At 47.5% G+C, this 18774-nt stretch overlaps 1 protein-coding gene across 5 annotated transcripts in view; it reads right to left on the bottom strand.

Annotated features, from left to right (window-relative positions):
• BBS9 (Bardet-Biedl syndrome 9) overlaps positions 1–18774 on the bottom strand; it is a 3505410-nt gene that overhangs the window by 1938957 nt on the left and 1547679 nt on the right. For 3 of the 5 annotated variants that reach the window (XM_069613236.1, XM_069613239.1, XM_069613238.1), the window contains one exon: positions 7350–7364. The exons of the other annotated variants lie outside the window; for them this stretch is intronic. In XM_069613236.1, the coding sequence (XP_069469337.1) occupies positions 7350–7364 (15 nt within the window). The remainder of the gene's footprint in view (positions 1–7349; positions 7365–18774) is intronic. 5 annotated transcript variants of the gene reach the window in all.

Below are 18774 nucleotides of genomic sequence, written 5' to 3'. Positions count from 1 at the left end.
GGAGGAAGGCGGCTCTGCTGCTGCTTTCCTTCGATGCAATCCGAAAGCTTGCGTGTCTCCAAGAACTGATCCAAGAGAGGACCTGGCTAGGAGACCTCTTCTCGAGCTACGCAGGAACATTGTGCACCTACTAACCTTCACCAAGGCTCCCTGGAAGTCAGTCATCGTAAGGCTGCTGACCGGAGAAAGGGACCGATGAGGAAACTGAAGAGATGCGCCCGGACATTGAAGTCCATCATCATCTACCAAGGTTCGGAGGAACGATGTAACCTCGCCGACGGGAACTGCAACGCTCCATTGCCTAAGACATTTGAATCAAGGACTCCCTTGCTCATCACCGTCGACCACTTTGTCCCGCCGGAGAAAGTCATGGTCACTGACGAACCGAGGAGAATCCACTGGTGGGTTTCCCACCACCTGAAGTCCTCAAAGACGCCAATGAAGATCCGAAAGTCAGCCGTGGTAGAGTCCCTATTACCAACGCCAACCGCCACCGACCCAACCCCTTTGGCTGGGCCTACATTCTTCATTGATCTGCTTTGCGGCAACAAACTATCATTGCCAAGGTGCACCGCACGCCACATCTTTGCAGGACGTCCATGACCGATCGTCGACGAGCACCGCAGGACCGAAGCTCCTGCCTCAACCCATTGTTCAACCTTTTCTTCGAGGGATCTCGACGATCCGTGGCTCCTGCCTTAAAGTGAGTGCACTCAAGAAGGATCCGTCGACGACCCATTGTCGAACTCTGCTAAACCAGGTACACTGGGGTAGTACAACATTTATAGAAGGAAATAAGACTCTGCTAAACAATATATGGACTGGGCTTGTCAATATACTTTATTTACACGTTGCCCAGGTGGGGGATCCTCACACAGAACTGTGCCTAGTGGTAGGGGACCAGTACTCGGCCAATTGTTTAACCAACTTCTTTTCCTCCCAAGTCTATTGTTGATTCCATTTGCTTTTGATTTGTATGTCATTTGAAACTGTCAGCAGTTAGTGCATTTTAATGGAATCAAGAGTAATTGTGGTACCACATAGAGACTGTATATATTAATAATTTATAGTATTGCCTGAGCACAAAGTGTGTTAATGTGATTGTCTATATAACTTGAACCTTATTTATATAAAGAACTGTTTTATCACTAACATAGTGTGTGGACATTCCTTTGTGGGGGCTTGGGGACTACACTGTACTTAAGAACCAGTCTGCATCACCTCTTGAGAGCTAAGCCTTGATTGCTCGTCCGTTGCTACCCTATAGAGAATCTTGGCTGGGGTGCTCTGTGCTTCTACTCTGCCATATATAGGGCAGGAGTACAGAAACCCCCCTCCTCCAGTCTTTACACAAGCGTCGATGGGGAGCCGGTGTTGATGGCACAGCTGGCATCGAAGGCCTCAATGGTGTGGATGACCTCTATCTCGACTTATTCTTCGACTTAGGGCTCGAAGGATCCTTCGATGATTTCTCATTGCGTCAAGGCTTCGATGGCTCTCGATGTGGATCTGGCCTTCATCTCGGGCTCGAGGGAGGGCAAGATTTGGCTCAAGCACTTTCCTTACCGGCTTTAGAAGGGCAGGTAGGAGCATGGCTTGTTGAGGGTTTTTGTTTCTGAAATATTTTTAGCATTTCTAACTTAAATGCATCCCATTTGGCAGGAGTGGAGGCCTTTATGGGACAGGATATAGCTCTTGCAGAAGAGGAGTCCGAAGAAGAAGTCGAAGTAGACAACCTGTGTTGCCTCTTCTTCGACTTCCTCAACGATGATGAGCAATGGTCGGAGCCACTCCTCGACCTGGACCTTTTCACCTTCTTCCTTCGTGCAGAGTTGCCTCTCACATCGTCGAAAGTGGTTTCTTTGCCAGGGTAGTCGATGGGGATTTCTTGGGGTTTCTACCTAACGCCAACTTCTCCTTTCGCTCCTGCAGAACTTTTCCAGTCATCAACGGGCATTTCGAGCAGGCTGTGGTCTTGTGTTCCACACTGAGACACCACAAGCATACCCAATGTGGGTCAGTTATCGACATCTTGGAACCACAGTCCTGACACTTCTTAAACCAGTTCTTTGGGGTAGTAGGTGTAGAAGACGAAGACACTTTCCCAAATGAGCAATAGAAGCTTGCCGTAGTTCTCGAAGTGTAAGCTTACTCAGTGAACTGAAGCCAACAGGCGCTGCATGTGCTATATATACCTTCAATTACATCACTTTCGAGATGGAGGCTCACGAGGGACATCGAGTCGACTACATAAACGCACAGCTCCCTCTGCTGAATTTTTTTTCCTGAAGCAGCTGAAGCTGGATATCGAATATCAAAGATGAGAAATACGTGGGAGGAAACAATCCATTCAAAATAGGAGAGCCAGTATGTGTCGTCATGTGAGTTAAGCAGTCAACCAAGGTCCATCTGTTGTAAAAAGGAGTCTAGATAGGCTTATGTGAACACTGATGTGGACATGCATTACCGTTTATGGCATGTATCAAATACTTAGTTGATCAGAAAATAGTCAGTTTGCTCTCCAGCTGGGGTCTCAATAGCAGGAATGATTGGGGAGGTTTTTCCCAGATTCACAATCCATGCCAGGGTTCTGCTCTTTCTATCATGTTCCCCAAACTTTCTGGCCATCAGGGGTCTATATGGGTATTTAATCTCTGAATCAATGGTCTCAGTTAAAGCAGCTTGAACATCAGGGAAGTGGAACTGACCTGTTCCGTTTTTAGCTCCTTTAGTTCACTTTCAAGTTTGTTTAGTCTGATGTGTATATCTCGGAGGATCCCTACCACTTTTGCTGTACAAATGCACCTTATCTAAACCATAAATGCTTCCACTACCATCTGGATCGTATCAACTGAACCCACATTCTTGTAGAATATTTCGACAAAAGCGGCTAGGATGTCATCCCAAAACACTGGGTCAGTTTGTGATTGTGGCTTGAAGTCCCTAAATCTAGCCACTCAGCTAGGGCAACAGAGACAGCATCACCAGGCTGAGGTCAGAGAGGGTTCTGCAGAGAATTGTACACTCCTGTGCCCAAACATCTACCTCCCATGTAACAAGATTGTAATCAGGACTGGCTGATATGTCAGGTACCCCTGTATAGAGGGTATACTCTCTAAGAGTTGGGCTATGGTGGCACCAGACATCAAACAAGTAAAGATATGAAATTAGTTAAATCTCAAAAGCAGAGTTATTTCTCGGCTGAAGCCCATTTAGTGTTGGGTAACAATTGGTATTGAAATCGGCAATGCATTTTTAATTCATATCTAAATCATGGACTAAAAGGCCTGCCACTTTCTCAAAAAACTCTGGTGAGTAAGTACTTGGAGCGTAAACATTATGCATTTTGATCTGGATTGCACGATTGAGCCCAAGACACAAACATATCAACTACAGGGTCCACTACAACCCACTAACACACACAGCTGAACTCCTGTATCACTGTACCCCTTGCATTAGAGTAGTATGAAAAATATCTGGTTCCTACCCACCCTCAAGCAACAGTGCTACCATTTGTGCTACAGAGATGAGTTTCCTGGAGGCATACTATGATGAGTGTGTGCTTTCTAGCATATGTTAAGACCAGGCGAGCATTCTGGTGGTTATTCAGACTGCATACATTCCAAATAATATTTTAATCACCAACCTCTGTACATTGTCCTACTCCAATTACTGGTCAAGATCAACCACATCACACCTAATATCATAAATGCCACCTGCAAACACCAAATTGATTAATTAATCTATCCATGTGGAACACAAAACTCCTTCCCCGGGCCCCCTCATCTTCCGAACTTGTTAGAGATACACCCCTTAAGCTAAAATAAGAACAACAAGCTAACTTTAAGCACTCTCATATAGTACACTTTTGGGCGCCAGGAGATTGGCCTGTCCACATGATCAGTTGCACCATTTATTTGTAACAATAGTTTGTTATGACTTTACTGTAGTTCATCACATGTTTCCTTGAGGGTAACACGGTGTTCTGTTGTGTTCTCATCCTCTCTCAGCTGCTGTTGATTGCTGCTCAGTATAGACGTCATTGTTGACCTCTCGCGCTAGGTCAACGCCATTGTTTCCTCTGAAGCCTACACCACAAAGCGATTGAACCCCAGCAAGCCATTCCTCACCACAACTAACTGACTCACCATAGCCAAAGCCATCACCAGAGCCAAATTGGATTACTGTAACACTCTCTTTGTAGGAACCTCCGAACACAACTTGTGCAAGCTGCAAACCATCCAAAACAATGCACTCCAAGCAGCCTTAGGTTTGTCCAAACACGACCACATCACAAAGACCAGGAAAGACACCCACTGGCTCCCAATCCGTGAAAGGATTACATTAAAAACCCTCTCCATCGCACACAGGTGCATCATGAACACTGCCCCCCCCTACCTATCTCAACGGGTGGAGAAATACTCCCCCCCCCCTTTCCCCTTAAAGATCCACAAACAGCCATCTCCTCATAGTGCCCACCTTCACCAGAAAGTCCGCAGGAGGAGAGGGCTTTCCTGTCATGGCTGCCAAGTTCTGGAACAATCTTCCCATCACCCTGATAAAGGAACCCACCTACTGGACCTTTAGAAAAAAACTAAAAACATGTTTTTTTGCCTAAAAGAACCCCTGAACTAGTTCACTAAGACATTCAGATACCCGTCTCCCCCTCCTCCATCCTTGCTCCTTGAACCAAGACTTTTAAGACACCATGACAACCCTCCCTCCCATCGTGTTTCCTAGTTTGTTTCTTGCATTCGCTGTACTCTGTATTTTATTTTTGTCTCACAATTTAACTAGCGCCTAGATACCCAAAGGTGCAGCGCACTGTAACAAATGCAAATATAAATAATAAACAAATAAATAAATTGAGATGGCAGAATGTGCAAAGTGGTGTAGACAGGGGGGTTGCTGTCACTTATTCTTCTTCAGGCACATGGCCATGAAGTTAGCAATGGAAGCGGGCCCCATGCCAGGCTATGGCCCACTCAAATCCAGCCCACAGAGAGCAATGGGAGCACAGACCAGGGGTTGCTGACCCTCCACACCTGACCACAGCCTAGACATCCCCTACAGTAAGCGCTGTCCAATAGCTCCCCTAGCACTTCAAGGGATCACGAAGGATGCCACTGCCTGTCCCAGCGGGAATCGACAGCTATTATCACCTCCAGTCTCGCAGAAGCAGTCCCTCTGCTGCACAACACAGCACAACAAAGGCATGGAGCCACGCCCCTTCTGGCAACTGCAAATCCGATCGATGCGGGGAGATGCAGCTCGATCCACACAAGTCGCCAAGCCACAGACTGTGCCTTCCAGGTTAGCACATCAGTTTATGGCAAACCAGGAGCTCCAAAAGAGCTCACAAAAGCTCTATCTTCAAGTAGGATTGATCAGGTGCAGCAGCACACTCCTCTATGTTCTACTTGTGAATCAGATATTGATGTGTTCTGTCATGCCTCATCAGTGTTCATCTGCCCCTGGATCAGAGCTTAAATGAGCACTAAGGCACATCTTGAATTGAACGGAGCGGGTACAATAGAGCTCAATCTGGCAGATCGGACTTTGTTTCAGTCTGTCGTGTGACCATGACCTTTTCAGATATACAAATGAGTCACAACAATTGTTGCAGATCATGTGCGTATGTGCGAGGATGACAGCCCAATAAGGCTTTGGAGCTCCGTACTTAGAGGGAAGTTGCTTTGTAAGGGCAGTCTTGAACCAGTCTCAAAGAATGTCGGTTTAAGGGGTTTGGCGTTCCAATGAATGGGAGCTAGGAGGGTGAAGTTGCAAAAACAGCAAGATGTGCAGGATGGATGCAGGTCAATCAGGTTAAGGAGAACATTGGAGTTTGGAGTGTGAGGGGGTGAGTATTATTAGGAGGTAAATTCAGCCAGGTGCTGGGGGCTAGTCCATGAATGGATTTGAAGAAAAGAATAACGAATTTTAATAAGGAGTGATTTCATTTGGATACCCACTCGCAGTTAGTGTGCAATTGTGGACGAGGCTTGTGGGAGAATATTGTTGTTTTCCACCGCTCCATGCCTGCATTAATCTGCCAGCCAGTCAACACCATAAAGGGTCTCGGTACAAAGGTTTGATACCTTGTTGGGAGGAGTAAACAAGTAGAGGGAGCGCCCCATGAAGAGGCTGGGGCAGCAATCTAAACTGCTGAGGACCAGAATGGCAATGTGTGTTTTGGAAGAGTGAAAAGTGAAATGGAGACAAAGTTTTACTGATGTTCGGGAATTTAATCCCGGCAGCCTTAATAATGGAGGTAAGGAAGTGTTTGAGTGTCATGTTGCTGTCAGAAATAACCCACCATTGGGAGCCTGGGTGGATGGGCTTTGGAAATCAGGGGAGCATCAAGTAATGCAAAACCATCCAGTGAAGGAGAGCCGGGAGGGATGTGAGTGCACAGCTCAGGGGTGAAGGAGAAGACAATTACAGTAGTATCGCTAAACACAGGATATGAGAAGAAAAAGCAGGAAATTAGTTTTCCAAGAGAGGAGGTGCATATTGTGAAGAGAAGAGCAATGACAGGTCCTCGCAGGACCCCATAAAATAAACCTTTTAAACTGCAATTTTCAACATGAATGTTATGCAGTTTGTACAACACTGGTACCTATTTAGTGAAATGTATATTCTGAATTTGAGACCCATCAGTAGGATATTTAATGTCTCTTTATTAGCTAAGCTAAAGTGGCTACATATGTTTTAGGTCAATAAGTGATTGAAAACATATTAAGACGGAAAGTTGGTTAATTTTTCAAGGCACATGACAAAGAAAACACAAATGTGGCATGCCAATGTCACAGAGGTAATGGTTAAGGAATGTAACACAAACATTGCAATAGTTTATACCTTTTTTTTTAAAAAAAACAGACATGTATAGCCTTAGCTAAGATTTAATAGTCTGAGATTCTGAGATTGCACATCACTACCAGTTGTACCCATACTTATATACAGTATGGCAAAAGGAATACAGATGGTATCGTGCGTTTTTACTTTTATATGTCTAACACATTGTTTTAAGTATGCATCTCTACTTATTCAATGATTCTATCCCAGTGCTTGTAACAACTGTAATGCTTTGATGGACAGCACGGTAAGAACAGTAATTCAAATGATTATGCCACACCTCAAAACAAAACGTTCTGTCAGGACCAACTTGTCATTTGAAACGCATACTTACTATGTATTTATAAAAGGTATCACAGACATCATGATTGAAATGTGTTTTAAAATAGGAAGTGGCGTGGTTATAACGAATAGTATAAAAATACGTTCCTCAAAAGCAACTGTATATCGAATTTTGGTGCACACTGGCATTTTTTCTAAAATCTCTAACTTACCTTCAGGGTTGATTTCTATAGGCAAAGGCAGCGGAAAAAGAAAAAAAGCAAAGCAAAATAACATAAGTCATGTTTTATAAAGGACACGTGCTGCTCAAAAAGTAGTGGCTAGTAAAAGAAATGCAAAACAAACGCAGAAAGGATTTACCACAAGCCATGCACTAACTGAAAACGAATACACACACATGCAACAGAAAGGTCAGCTGCCATTTATAATTCACTATAAGCATGGCATAAAAGGAACCATTAAAAACTACTTTCTGCTAAACTTGCTTAACTGAAGTCCTTCTGCTTTGGCTAATGCAGATGAGTTTTGATGGATCCAATATTTCTATGGTCATAAATGTCATCTGTTTATAAAATATTGACAATTGATCGAAATGAGTATTCAGACCCATATTTCCATATACTTATTTAAATGTAGCATTTACCAAATTCATAGAAGGCGCTGTAAACCTTAAAAAAAGGCTCTACAAATGTGCTGTCTCCAATATGAAAATGTTCAATTCCTTAGATTTTGTGTTTGTGACCAAACTGTTCTGTAACACACTCAGCCAATGTACAGAAGACCTCCCAGGTTTAAAAAAAAAAGAAGGGAAGGGAAGCATAGTTTTGTGGTTCACATTTTAGCATGGTGCAAAACCCCCAAAATTGCCAGCTCACTCTATCCACCAACATTCCATAGGCAGCCTTATATCTTTCAAAGTCAGGAACAACAAATATCCTGTTTTGTTCTGTGTGGGTATTCTCACAATCCTGGCTGTAAGCACATAGGTGATAGTACCAAATTATTATGGTGGTTTGGAATGTACCACTAGGGCGATTCTTCAGAGAACTGTGAGGAGTCAGCAATGTGTGTCGAACACAAGGTTGTCATGTTTTGGCTAAAGACTTTTATTAAATGAAATTGGGTTGGGAAATTGCCTCTCTCACCCTATTCTAAAGAGGAGTTTCCCTACCTAAAAAACAAGAATTAAGGATCTGTCTGTGTCAGGATGCCAATAACTGAAAAGCTGTCCTTGCGTCCAAAACGACCTATCCTCACTCTCACAATACAAATTAAATAAAATGTATGCCCGGAAATGTCTTCAACCTGATATTGCCAGAAAAGTGTTCACAACTGAAAATACAGCTCCAACAAATATGTTCTCCAAGGTGAAACACCTTGGTTCCAGAGATTGTTCCCCTTCCCCTGGATTCTCAAGTAGAATGGCAATTGTCGCTTTACTAACGGTTCCTTTGTGTGTCTCCTTGATTCACAAGTTTCCTGTTTAGGCAACAAGTTCTGTAACAGTCTTTCTTTAACACAAGTTTCTTCTCTGTTTAGAAAACACTGGGCCTCGTTACGAGTCCGGCAGTAACCAAGCTGGAAAAACCAGCAGGTTACTGCCGGACCCGTATTACCATTCCGCCTCTTTGATTCCCGGAATCACCAGGGCATTAGGACCCCGGTGACCAGGAATTCCGGAGGCAGAATTGTGTAAGTCCTCATTACCATGGAGCCCCATAGGATTCCATGGGGATGGGGACAATGGAAACACCGGTTCCGTGTATGACAGAGCCGGTGTTTCCATGTCCGCCTGCAGGCGGGTGGTGTTGAACCCGCCAGGTCAGACCTGGCAGGAGTGACACCTCCCGCCTGCAGGACTCAATCGGCCAGTCCGGAACGAATGGTGGCAGCGGTTTTACCACCAACGTTCATTTCGGACCGGCAGGGTCATAATGAGGCCCGTTGTCCTTTATTATTTATGGTAGCTTTGCAAATTGCCTAGTATACTACCCTGCCAGGATTCCCTATTCAATTCCAACAGCCTGGTGTACTCTCTTGCCGGTACCTCTCGTGATTTCACTGCCTGGTATACTCTTATTTTGTGTTTCAGTTGCCTGGTATCTTTCCTTTGCCAAGACTTATGTGTTTCACAATTCCCCCATAACCAAAATTGTATGTGGTATTCTGGGTTTGGTATACATGTATGCGATAATGTTAGCTCGGCCTTTACCCAACAATTGCATCTCATGCATCAGGAGCTCAATGGGGTTTGAAACTGTACTTTGCCTTTTCTGCATTCAAACAATCTTCTTGTAGTCTTAGCAATGGTCTCACGTGGAAATTGTTATTGGAGTGGTCGCCGGAATGCTCTGGGGTCCCCACAGGCTTCCGTTTTACTCACCGGTTCTCTCCAGCATGTGCAGTCCAGTTTGCCTTTCTGCAGTGAGGCTCTTTCACTCAATTCCCATTCTGGAGTGCGCAGACATCCTTCCGGCATCCTTCATGGCTCTGCAGTCACATGCCTGCTTCCCTTCAGGTCCTGGTATGGGGAATGCTGCCTCTTCGAACTGCCAAGCGCCTGGAAACTCCCACGTTGTTACGAGCTTCTCCACGGCACTTCCTGTTTGTGCACTGCATTTCTCCTTCAATCTCGGCGGCCTCCTCTGCTCTACCACACCAGTATGTGTTTCTCGCGCTGACAAGCCTCTGTATACGAGCCACCGTCTTCTATTGCACCGCCACACTCAGTAATGCAGTTGCAATCTTTAAATGTCCCACGCACAAGTAATTTGGAAAAACAACTAGAATGCATGTTGTGCTTTGAGCTCTTGATACCTTGTACAAACTCCTTCATCCTCCTTGTGTAGAGTACGATTCTGGGAGTTGCAGTGCATGGGTGTCAGTGGACACATGGCATTTAAATAGTTCTTCTTAGTGATTTTACAGCAAGGTAAATCAGAAAAAAGGGTTGTATTGGAGATTTGTGTATTTAGGTCATAGCTGGGGGCTCGACCACAAAGATATGGATAAGAGGTTTCTTCCCTTTCTCTACAAGGGGGAACAGGCAACTGACAATAGGCCATTAAGGTTTTGGGTATTAAAAGCTCTTCCTGAGACTTCAAGATGGCCGCCGACACAAGATAGACGTGTTGACAGTGCTCCGGAGCCCATCAGCAGTTTTAAACAGCCCCACCACCCCGTTTAGCTTGCCGGGACGTCGTGGTATCTGATGCAGTAAGTGGAGGTGAAAGCTGGAATTGCGATACGGGCGTGCAAAGTGGCATCTGGGAGGACTGTAGCATCATTCGTGCTGCATGCACTGGAGGAGACTACGCGGGGAGGAGGACCGGCTGTCCGCTACTGGTACCTTCACGTCCGGTGGAGTCTTCCTGGCGAAACCGTGACCCGAAGGGGAGGCAGCCCCTCGCCCAGTGAGCAGGGACAGAGCGGTAGAGGGAGATCCGCCGGCCCTGGGAGGAGACATCAGGCGAGAACCCCGCAGTAGCAGCAGAAGCCGAGGACACCCAGGAGGGGTGCAGCATAGCAAAGGGCCGGAATAAGCCATGCTGTTCAAGGAGCCATGGGAGGACTCGACCGGCGGATCGCGGCAAGGAGAGGGAGAGACGTCTGAGACCATTGGCGTGAGCGGCAGAGTAAACCCCCTGCCCCCGGAGCTGTCAGGAGGATCAGCGGTGTGCCGGACAAGGCTGCCCTGCAGCCGGACAGAGGTGGGCCCGCTCGGTTGGCACAGGGTGAGGAGCTTGGCGCCGGAACAAGGCCCTTTTAAGCAAGCGCAAGGGACTCAGAGAGCGGGGGGGGACGAGTAACCGGAGCAGCTGGGAGGACAAACCAGACCTCGCCCAGGCGCATTAAGGGAAGCGCGAGGGGCGAGGAGACGGGGGAGACACAGCAACATGGAGCGGCTCCCCCTGCCATTTCATGTGGCTTGGTTGCGCGGCCCCCGGCTCACCACAGGTGAGGAGGACAGAGCCGAGGGAGCGGGTCCTCATTGATTCGGCCCGGCTAACTGGAATAGAAGTGGAGCGCAGGTACCTGCGGGGAGCAGGCCTTGATTCTCTGAGTCGGTGCTGGGGGTGCGGGTGGCAAAGTGGCCGCGGGAGAGGTGCGACATGGAAAAAGTGAGAGAGCAGCAGTAGTTGACTCCCCCTCCGCCACACAACAGGAGAGTGGAATGCCCGTAAAGAAGGCCCGTATCACTGGAAGGGAAGGGCTCACTTGAAACCAGCCACTGGAGTGGGGTGGTGGATTGGAAGGCATGGGTCAAGATCCAGCGCTGAGGCACGACGGAAGGGACAGCAGGGGAGGGGACAACCCCCCCCATATGGACCACACTGGACTTAAACGTGGGCGAAGGCGCTGCACACGGCGAAGGCACTGCAAGGGTCCCAGATAAAAGAAAAGAAAGAAAGAGGGAGGTGCGGACCGGGGAACGCTGAGGTCCTTACTGGCATAGCGTTGCTACAGAAGAAGGGGATTGACACTTCAACATTTCTCAGTTAATAATGTCCTCAAAGAATAAAGGCAGGCAGACTAAGCGGGGTCTGCAGGAAGGGAGATCCCGGGTCCCCTGCCGACGTTGTGGCAGCATAGAGAAGAGGGTGAAGATCAGGCTAACGCGCACGAGAAAAGCAGGAGTCCAGGCCCCCTAACTGAGGACATTCAGTTGGCCCCAATGTTGCGTCAGGACCTCCATGGTGAGATGCTAACCCTGCAGAACAATTTGGACAAAACCTTTCAAGAGCAAATTCAACTGCTCAGATCGGACATTAGCCAAGCCATGGCAGGGATGAAGCAGGAAGTGGGCCAATTAGGAGAGAGGACGGACACTCTTGAAAAGGGCCTGCAGGAAGTCGGCAAGGAGGTCATGGAGAATGGTGCAGCGATTGAAAGGCTGGACACAGAAACAAGGAACTTGGAGCTGAGGATGGAGGATTTGGAGAATAGGTCCCGGAGAGTCAACATCCGGGTGAAATGGCTACCAGAAGCAGTCCATGATAAAGACTTGAAGGGAACGTTGCAAAGCATCTTTGCAGGGCTACTGGAAGAATCCCCTCTGGAATCTGTTAACTTGGATAGGGTTCACAGGGTGGGCCGAATCAATAGCGGAGCAAATTCCAGACCAAGGGATGTGCTAGCGGCTTTCGCCAGTCATGGACAAAAAGAGGCAGTTGTGAGGGCAGCCAGGCAGAGAGAACCTTTAAGCCATGACGGCCACAGAATAGAACTATTTCAGGACTTGGCCAGTAGCACCTTGGTGAAGAGACGACAAATGAGCCCTATCCTAGCATTCCTTAGGGCTAAGGGGATTAATTACAAATGGACCTTCCCCTTCGGCCTCCTCTCTGACTGGCAAGGGGTACAAAAGAGGATAACTTCTCTGCAAGAAGGGGCGACCCTGCTGCAATTGGATGTGGACCAGGATGAGCCGAGGGTACGATCGGAGGGATCACGAGGAGCAGATCATTCCCAGAAGTCTAGGGCTTGGGAATGGTCTACGGTTAGGGAGAAAAGAAGGAGGAAGCTGGCCTTGAGAGGCCCCCCTGAGAGAGCGGAGAGAGGAAAAAAGCAGAATGGAGGGGGGGTACAGCTAGCGAATCGAATCCCTGATGACAAGGTATGGCTTCAAAGGGGTGGTGGGCTCAGAAGCAACCATCAGGGCAAGGAGCGACAAGGGCAAACATCTTGGGGCGGGTAAGGGAAGAAGTGATCCCTAAGGGGATGAGGGGAGGGGGGAAAACCCAATTGGGGCTCAGGGGGGAGTTGCGGGCAAAGGGGGGGGCTTGGGAGACATTTCATGGATCAAGAAGGGCGGTGATAGGGTTCAAAAGGACTAGGGTGAGAGGATTAGGGGTGGGCAAGGGGGACAGTGGGCCAAAGGAAGAAAGGCTCTACGAGAGGTTGTCCTGGGATTGGGTGAGCACCTGGGGTTAAGGGTTAAATTGGATAATTGAAGTGGATAACCCATAACGTAAGGGGGCCTAACTCCCCCCGAAGCAGGAAAAAGTTGGAGAGGTTTACAAAGATGGAGGGGCTGGATATATTGGGCCTGAGGAAACGCATTTATTACACAAAGGCCAAAAGAGGTTGAGGCGAGGGGCTTTGACCAAATTGTTCAGGCTTCAGCGAATACAAAAACGGCAGGGGTGGCTTTGGCGTTTAAAACCTCAGTGAATTTCAGGGAAGAGTGTATAGTCCGGGACAAGGGGGGCAGATACCTTATTGTGCGGGGCACATGTATGGGGGCTCTATGCACAATCACAGTTATATATGCTCCAAATACAGGTCAGGAAATGTTCTTAAGACAGTTCCTTGACATCTGAGGCAATACGGCAAGGGGCCCAGTGGTCGTGATGGGAGACTGACGTAGTTTGGGATGGGGCTCGGGACAGATCTGGGAAGAGGGGTACGGACCTGGTGAGGGTGGTCTCGGCAGACGTACGAGAAAGAATGAGGGGGCTGGGCCTGAGGGATGTCCGACGTAAATTACGGGGGGGATGAGGTGGGCTATATGTTCCTCTCGGCGGTGCATGGGACTCAATCTAGTATAGATTATATTAGGGTGTCAGCGATCCTTTTGGGACAGGTAGAAGAAGAGAATGTAGGCCCCCTAGGGATAGCAGATCATAAAATTGTGACTATGCATTTGGAGCTAGGAGAGAGGAGGAGGGGGATTTGGAGCTGTAAGTACTCGGCGGACCTCATGAGAGATCCGGTGCTCAGAGATGAAGTAGAAGGGAAAATGAATAAATTCATTGAAGAAAACAAGAGAGGGGGATACGTCTGAGGGTGTAAGGTGGGATGTGTTTAAAGCGACAATTACAGGGGAGCTCATAGCAGCCAAGGCCAACAGAGATAGACACATGGGAGAACTGGAGAGGCAGCTGGAGGGGGAAGTAGAAACTGCTCGACAAAGAGCAGAAATAACGCTGAATAGAGCCTCTCAGAGTATAGGAGGGCTGAGGGGCAGCTCCGAATCCTCCGAACTAAAAAAGCGGAAGGGGCTTTACTATTTGTGCGGCAAAAATTCTATGCAAAGGCGAACAAGATGGATACCCTCCTGGCTCGTCTTCTGAGGGTATAAGCGGCGAAAAGGGTGATGGGGGCGCTTAGGTCAGAAGCGGGAGAAAGGATAACGCATAATGAGTACATCCAGGAACACCTGGCAGCTTTCTATGAGAAACTTTACATGTCACAACACCCTACGGCCCAATCCCAGGAAGAATTTCTGGGGAAAGTTAACCTACGCAGAATCAGTGTGGAATCCCAGGAAGTCTTAAAGCAGGAGATTAAGGAAGAGGAGGTGAGACGGGTGATATCAAATCTCCCTTCTAATGGGTACACGGCGATGTTTTACAAAACTTTCGCTGGTTTTCTGACACCATATCTGACCCAATTATTTAACACGTTCAAATCTACTGGATGTTTAACCCCCCTCCATGGAGGAGGCTAAAATGACCCTGATCCTAAAACCTCATAAGGACCCATTGGAAAGGTCGTTATATAGGCCATGTGCATTGATTAACATTGATACAAAAATGCATACAAAGATTTTGGCCAACAGACTAGAGGGACTACTCCCCGAGCTAATCCACCGAGATAAATCTGGGTTATCCGAGGTAGGCAGGCGGCAGATAACCTACGCCGAGTAGCGCACTTGGTGGAAAAAAAAGCAGAAAATGAACACTCCCGCAGTCCTACTTTCTTTGGACGCCGAGAAGGCCTTTGACCGTGTGGAGTGGTCGTATCTGTTTCGCACCATGGAGGGGATGGGGCCGAGTGGTGACTTCCTAAAAATGGTGAAGGCCAATTACCACGAGCCGAAAACTCGGATCATGGTGAATGGGGGACTTTCCCGCTCCATTACACTGAATAAAGGTACAAAACAAGGCTGTCCGCTGTCCCCGTTGCTCTACGCCATCTATGTGGAGCCACTCCTGCAACGGGTATGGGACGAGGAAGGTTGCAGGGTTTTCCATTTGGAGGAAAGCAGCATAAGGTCACAGCATTTGCCGATGATATGCTGCTCTCTGTAATCAGTACGGTTGAATCCATCGGTGCCACCAAGAAGGCACTTGAGGACTTTGGTGTGGCCTCGGGCCTTCGTATCAACATAAGAAAGTCAGAGCTAATGGGCCTGTCCCTGGGGAGGCAGATGTTTAATAGACTTAAAACCGGGACCCCATTTGTTTGGTCGCCGGGGGGAATCAGGTACCAGAGAATTCAGATCACCCCTACGCTCAAGGGCTGTTATGCGGCAAACTATCTCCCCCTTTTGGAAGGGATTAAGAAGGCAAATAACAAGGGGGTCCTGGGAGACTCTCTGCCAGACATGAGTCCTGGTTACAAGAGCCTTACCCAGAGTCTTTAGAGCACTATCTTTCACAGAGGACAAATATCCTAAACATATCAGTCTTTGTCCTGCCCTGGGGCAGTCCAGCACCAAAATGCTAGGCAATTCTCCTCTGAACAAGAGTACCAACAGCAACCCCAGACACGTGTTTCGGTCTGGTTGAACCTCATCAGTAGGGTGTAGCTGTGCCTCTCTAAGAATAGTGAACAAGGGGTCTGCATCTGGATTCCTCTAGTAACTTAGGGTGAGACCCAAAGTTACTCGGAATATGCAAATAACAAGGGATTAAGAAGGAATTCGGAAATGGCGGTCTTTGCGCATCTCCTGGTTGGGGCGTATGCCCGCGATTAAAATGGTCACTCTGCCGCGTTTGCTTTACTATTTTCAAGACATCCCGCAGGCGGTCCCAGACTCAGCAGACACCTGTTAGAGGCTTCCAGGAGGGGGGGGGGAGGTTTGGTTTAGCCCTTCCAAACTTTAGACAATATTATGAAGCAACACAGCTGAGGGTTATTAGAGAGTGGTTGCGGGAAGGAGAGGGGTAATTATGGGTGGGAATGGACAGGGCAGTGACTAAATATGACCCTGGGGAGGTATTATGGCTGAGGAAGGACCTTCGACCTAAACACATGTACGCAAGTTCCATCACAGGTTTAATGGCGAATAACTGGGACAGACTGGCCAAGAGGAGGGGAATTACAACCTTTCCATCCCCTTTTACACCGTTTTTTTAATAACGCCGACTTCACCCCCGGAACCGAGAAGGGAGCACTCGCGAAATGGGAGGAGGGGGGATGTAGAAGAATCCGAGACATGTTCCGCACGGTGAGATCCTGTTATTTAGAGAATGCGAAGAAGCCTTTGGGATCGGGCAGGGGGAAAGGCTTTGGTATGCCCAGTTGCGCCACTGGCTGCTACATCCGCCAAATAAATGAGCGGCTACTAGGGAGGTCAACACCTTCGAGAAATTCCTACTTACAAATGATGGGTCCAAGGGTCTGATTGGTAATCTTTATAAGATTTTGGGAGAGTCTGCCCCTCATGAATGCTGGCCCTTCATGAAAAGGTGAGAGCGTGTAATAGGGAGGGATATGGAAAGGGAGAAATGGCTCAATCTGTGGAGGAAAATCCCTAAACTGGCTAAGGCATCACAAACACAGGAAGCCTGGTATAAAATAATCTATGGGTGGCATTGCATGCCGGAAACTCTGCACAGAATTTACCCAGATACATCAGGAGAGTGTTGGAGAGGATGTGGCTGCGAGGGAACAGCTGAGCATATCGGGTGGAGGTGCCCTAAAATCGCTCCATTCTGAGAGAAAGTACAGAGGGGACAAGATCAGGCACTTGGGGAGGAGGGAGCAGACCCCCGGAACAGGTGCTACTGGACCTGCAGGTCACCAGTACAGCGGGAGAACATTGCAGCAGAGAGAGAGCAAGAGTGATATTGACACTTGCAGCTATGACACTAATTGTTCAGAGATGGAGGAGTGTTAACGTACCAACCTTCCATGAATGACTGCCGAGGCTATGGGACATATCGCTCTTGAGTGGGCGACCTATGCTATGAATGGGGATCTGTCGAAATTCACTGGGGGCTGGGGAGAGACGCTGGTCTTTTTGAGAGATGATTATAGGGCAATCTGGTGCCCCCAACGCCTCAAGATCTTGGACCTGCAATAAACTTAATGAACGCGGCCCTGGAAAAGAGGGGTAAATCACCCGGGGGGGGCTGGGGGGAGGTGTAGGGGAAATGTTGTTTTCTACTGTTAATGTTCATGTGATAAAATTAATAGAGATGTTAAAAAAAAAATACTCTTCCTCATGGCAAAGGGGGAGATACCATGCCTGGTACAATGAAATTATGACATCACCCCAGTAGTTGTCTCCTCCCAAGTGATATGTCCTCATATAGCCCCCCACAGGATCAGGATCAGGTAGCAGCTGCCATCCCCTGGCCACATGGGAGGTCGTCACCACTGTGGAATCTGTGATGACTCCATTGGATTAATCGCAAAACCCAGTCAACATCCAGTGTGTGTTGTAAGGAGCCAAGAATGAGACTCTGACGAAAGGGATTCCTTGTTTTGGTTAAATACCTTTATTAAAATAAAAGGGGGTGGGGAAATGGCTCTCTGTCCCTGCACTGAGAGGTGTTTCCCTACTTAAAACAAAAACTAAGGGTCTGTCAATGTCAGAATGTCCAAAGCAAAACCGTTCTGTATCCAAGGTACTATTCTGACCCTGACATTCTAAGGTGACAAGGTTAATGTCTTTGGCCTGGAGTGGTTTATGAAAGTTCAAAAGGGAAATTGGTAACTACAAAGCAAAGGTTCCAGAAGGATAGAGTTCCTTGTGCCAGAGGGTGGTTCGCTTCCCCTGTATTTCTCTTCCCTCTGTTGTATATATAAAAGGTATCAGTTAATTGAGTTTCTGTTGTTCACAATGAAACGTATATACAAAATAACTTGGCTCTTTGTCTTCATCTTGTTCGGATACCTGCTATACTCTCCAGCCAAGTTTTCGCTCCTCTTATCTTTTGTTTCACACAGCTTTTTGCTAGTCCTGATATATCCCTTTCAGGACCACTTTAAGTGCGTTATTCCTTATACACTGTTCCGTTTATCCTTGCCTGGTGTGCTTCCCTACTAGGGCTTTCTCACAAACACTCTTGCTATGGCATGTGTCCAGCCAGGACTTTCTTAAATGAACAAACTTGCAACTTCCTGGTATACTCTCCTGCCAGGGCCTCCTTATATGCACACACTTGCAACTGCCTGGTATAGTCTCCCATCAGGACTTTCTTAAATGCACATACTATCAGCTTTAATTTACCTGGTGTACTCTCCTTCCAGGTATTTTGTCTTGTGGCCTCTGCACACACTTCCAAACTTGAGATGCTTTAATGTCTGCTTTTTCTGATACTGTATTTTCCTGTTATACCATCCTGCCGGGATTTTTCTCATATGTGTATTGCATACACCCGCAAACTTGAAAGTCTTTTACTTTACTTCTGTTTTCCCTTTTAACAAAATGTGCTCTGGCTTCTTCTCTTTCAAGCACTTTATTTCCTTCCTCAACAGTTATTTGCATGTGGCATGGCTGCCAATATGCCTCAGTGTCTAGCTGGTGTACTTTACACTTCCTGCGGCAAGCCGGTGGCAGTCGCTCGGCATCTCTTCCTATCTCGCTGCCTTCGTTCCTCAGCTTCTCTGCCTGCGGCAGTTCCTGCTGGGCTCTTCTGCTTCGCGTTAGGCTCTGGCAAGGTAAGCATGCCATGGAGC

Source organism: Ambystoma mexicanum, chromosome 5p (assembly GCF_040938575.1).
Source record: "Ambystoma mexicanum isolate Mex_15411 chromosome 5p, UKY_AmexF1_1, whole genome shotgun sequence".
Classification (NCBI taxonomy): domain Eukaryota; kingdom Metazoa; phylum Chordata; class Amphibia; order Caudata; family Ambystomatidae; genus Ambystoma; species Ambystoma mexicanum.
The sequence above is the reverse complement of the archived record's forward strand: the minus strand, read 5'-3'. Positions and strand labels throughout refer to the sequence as shown.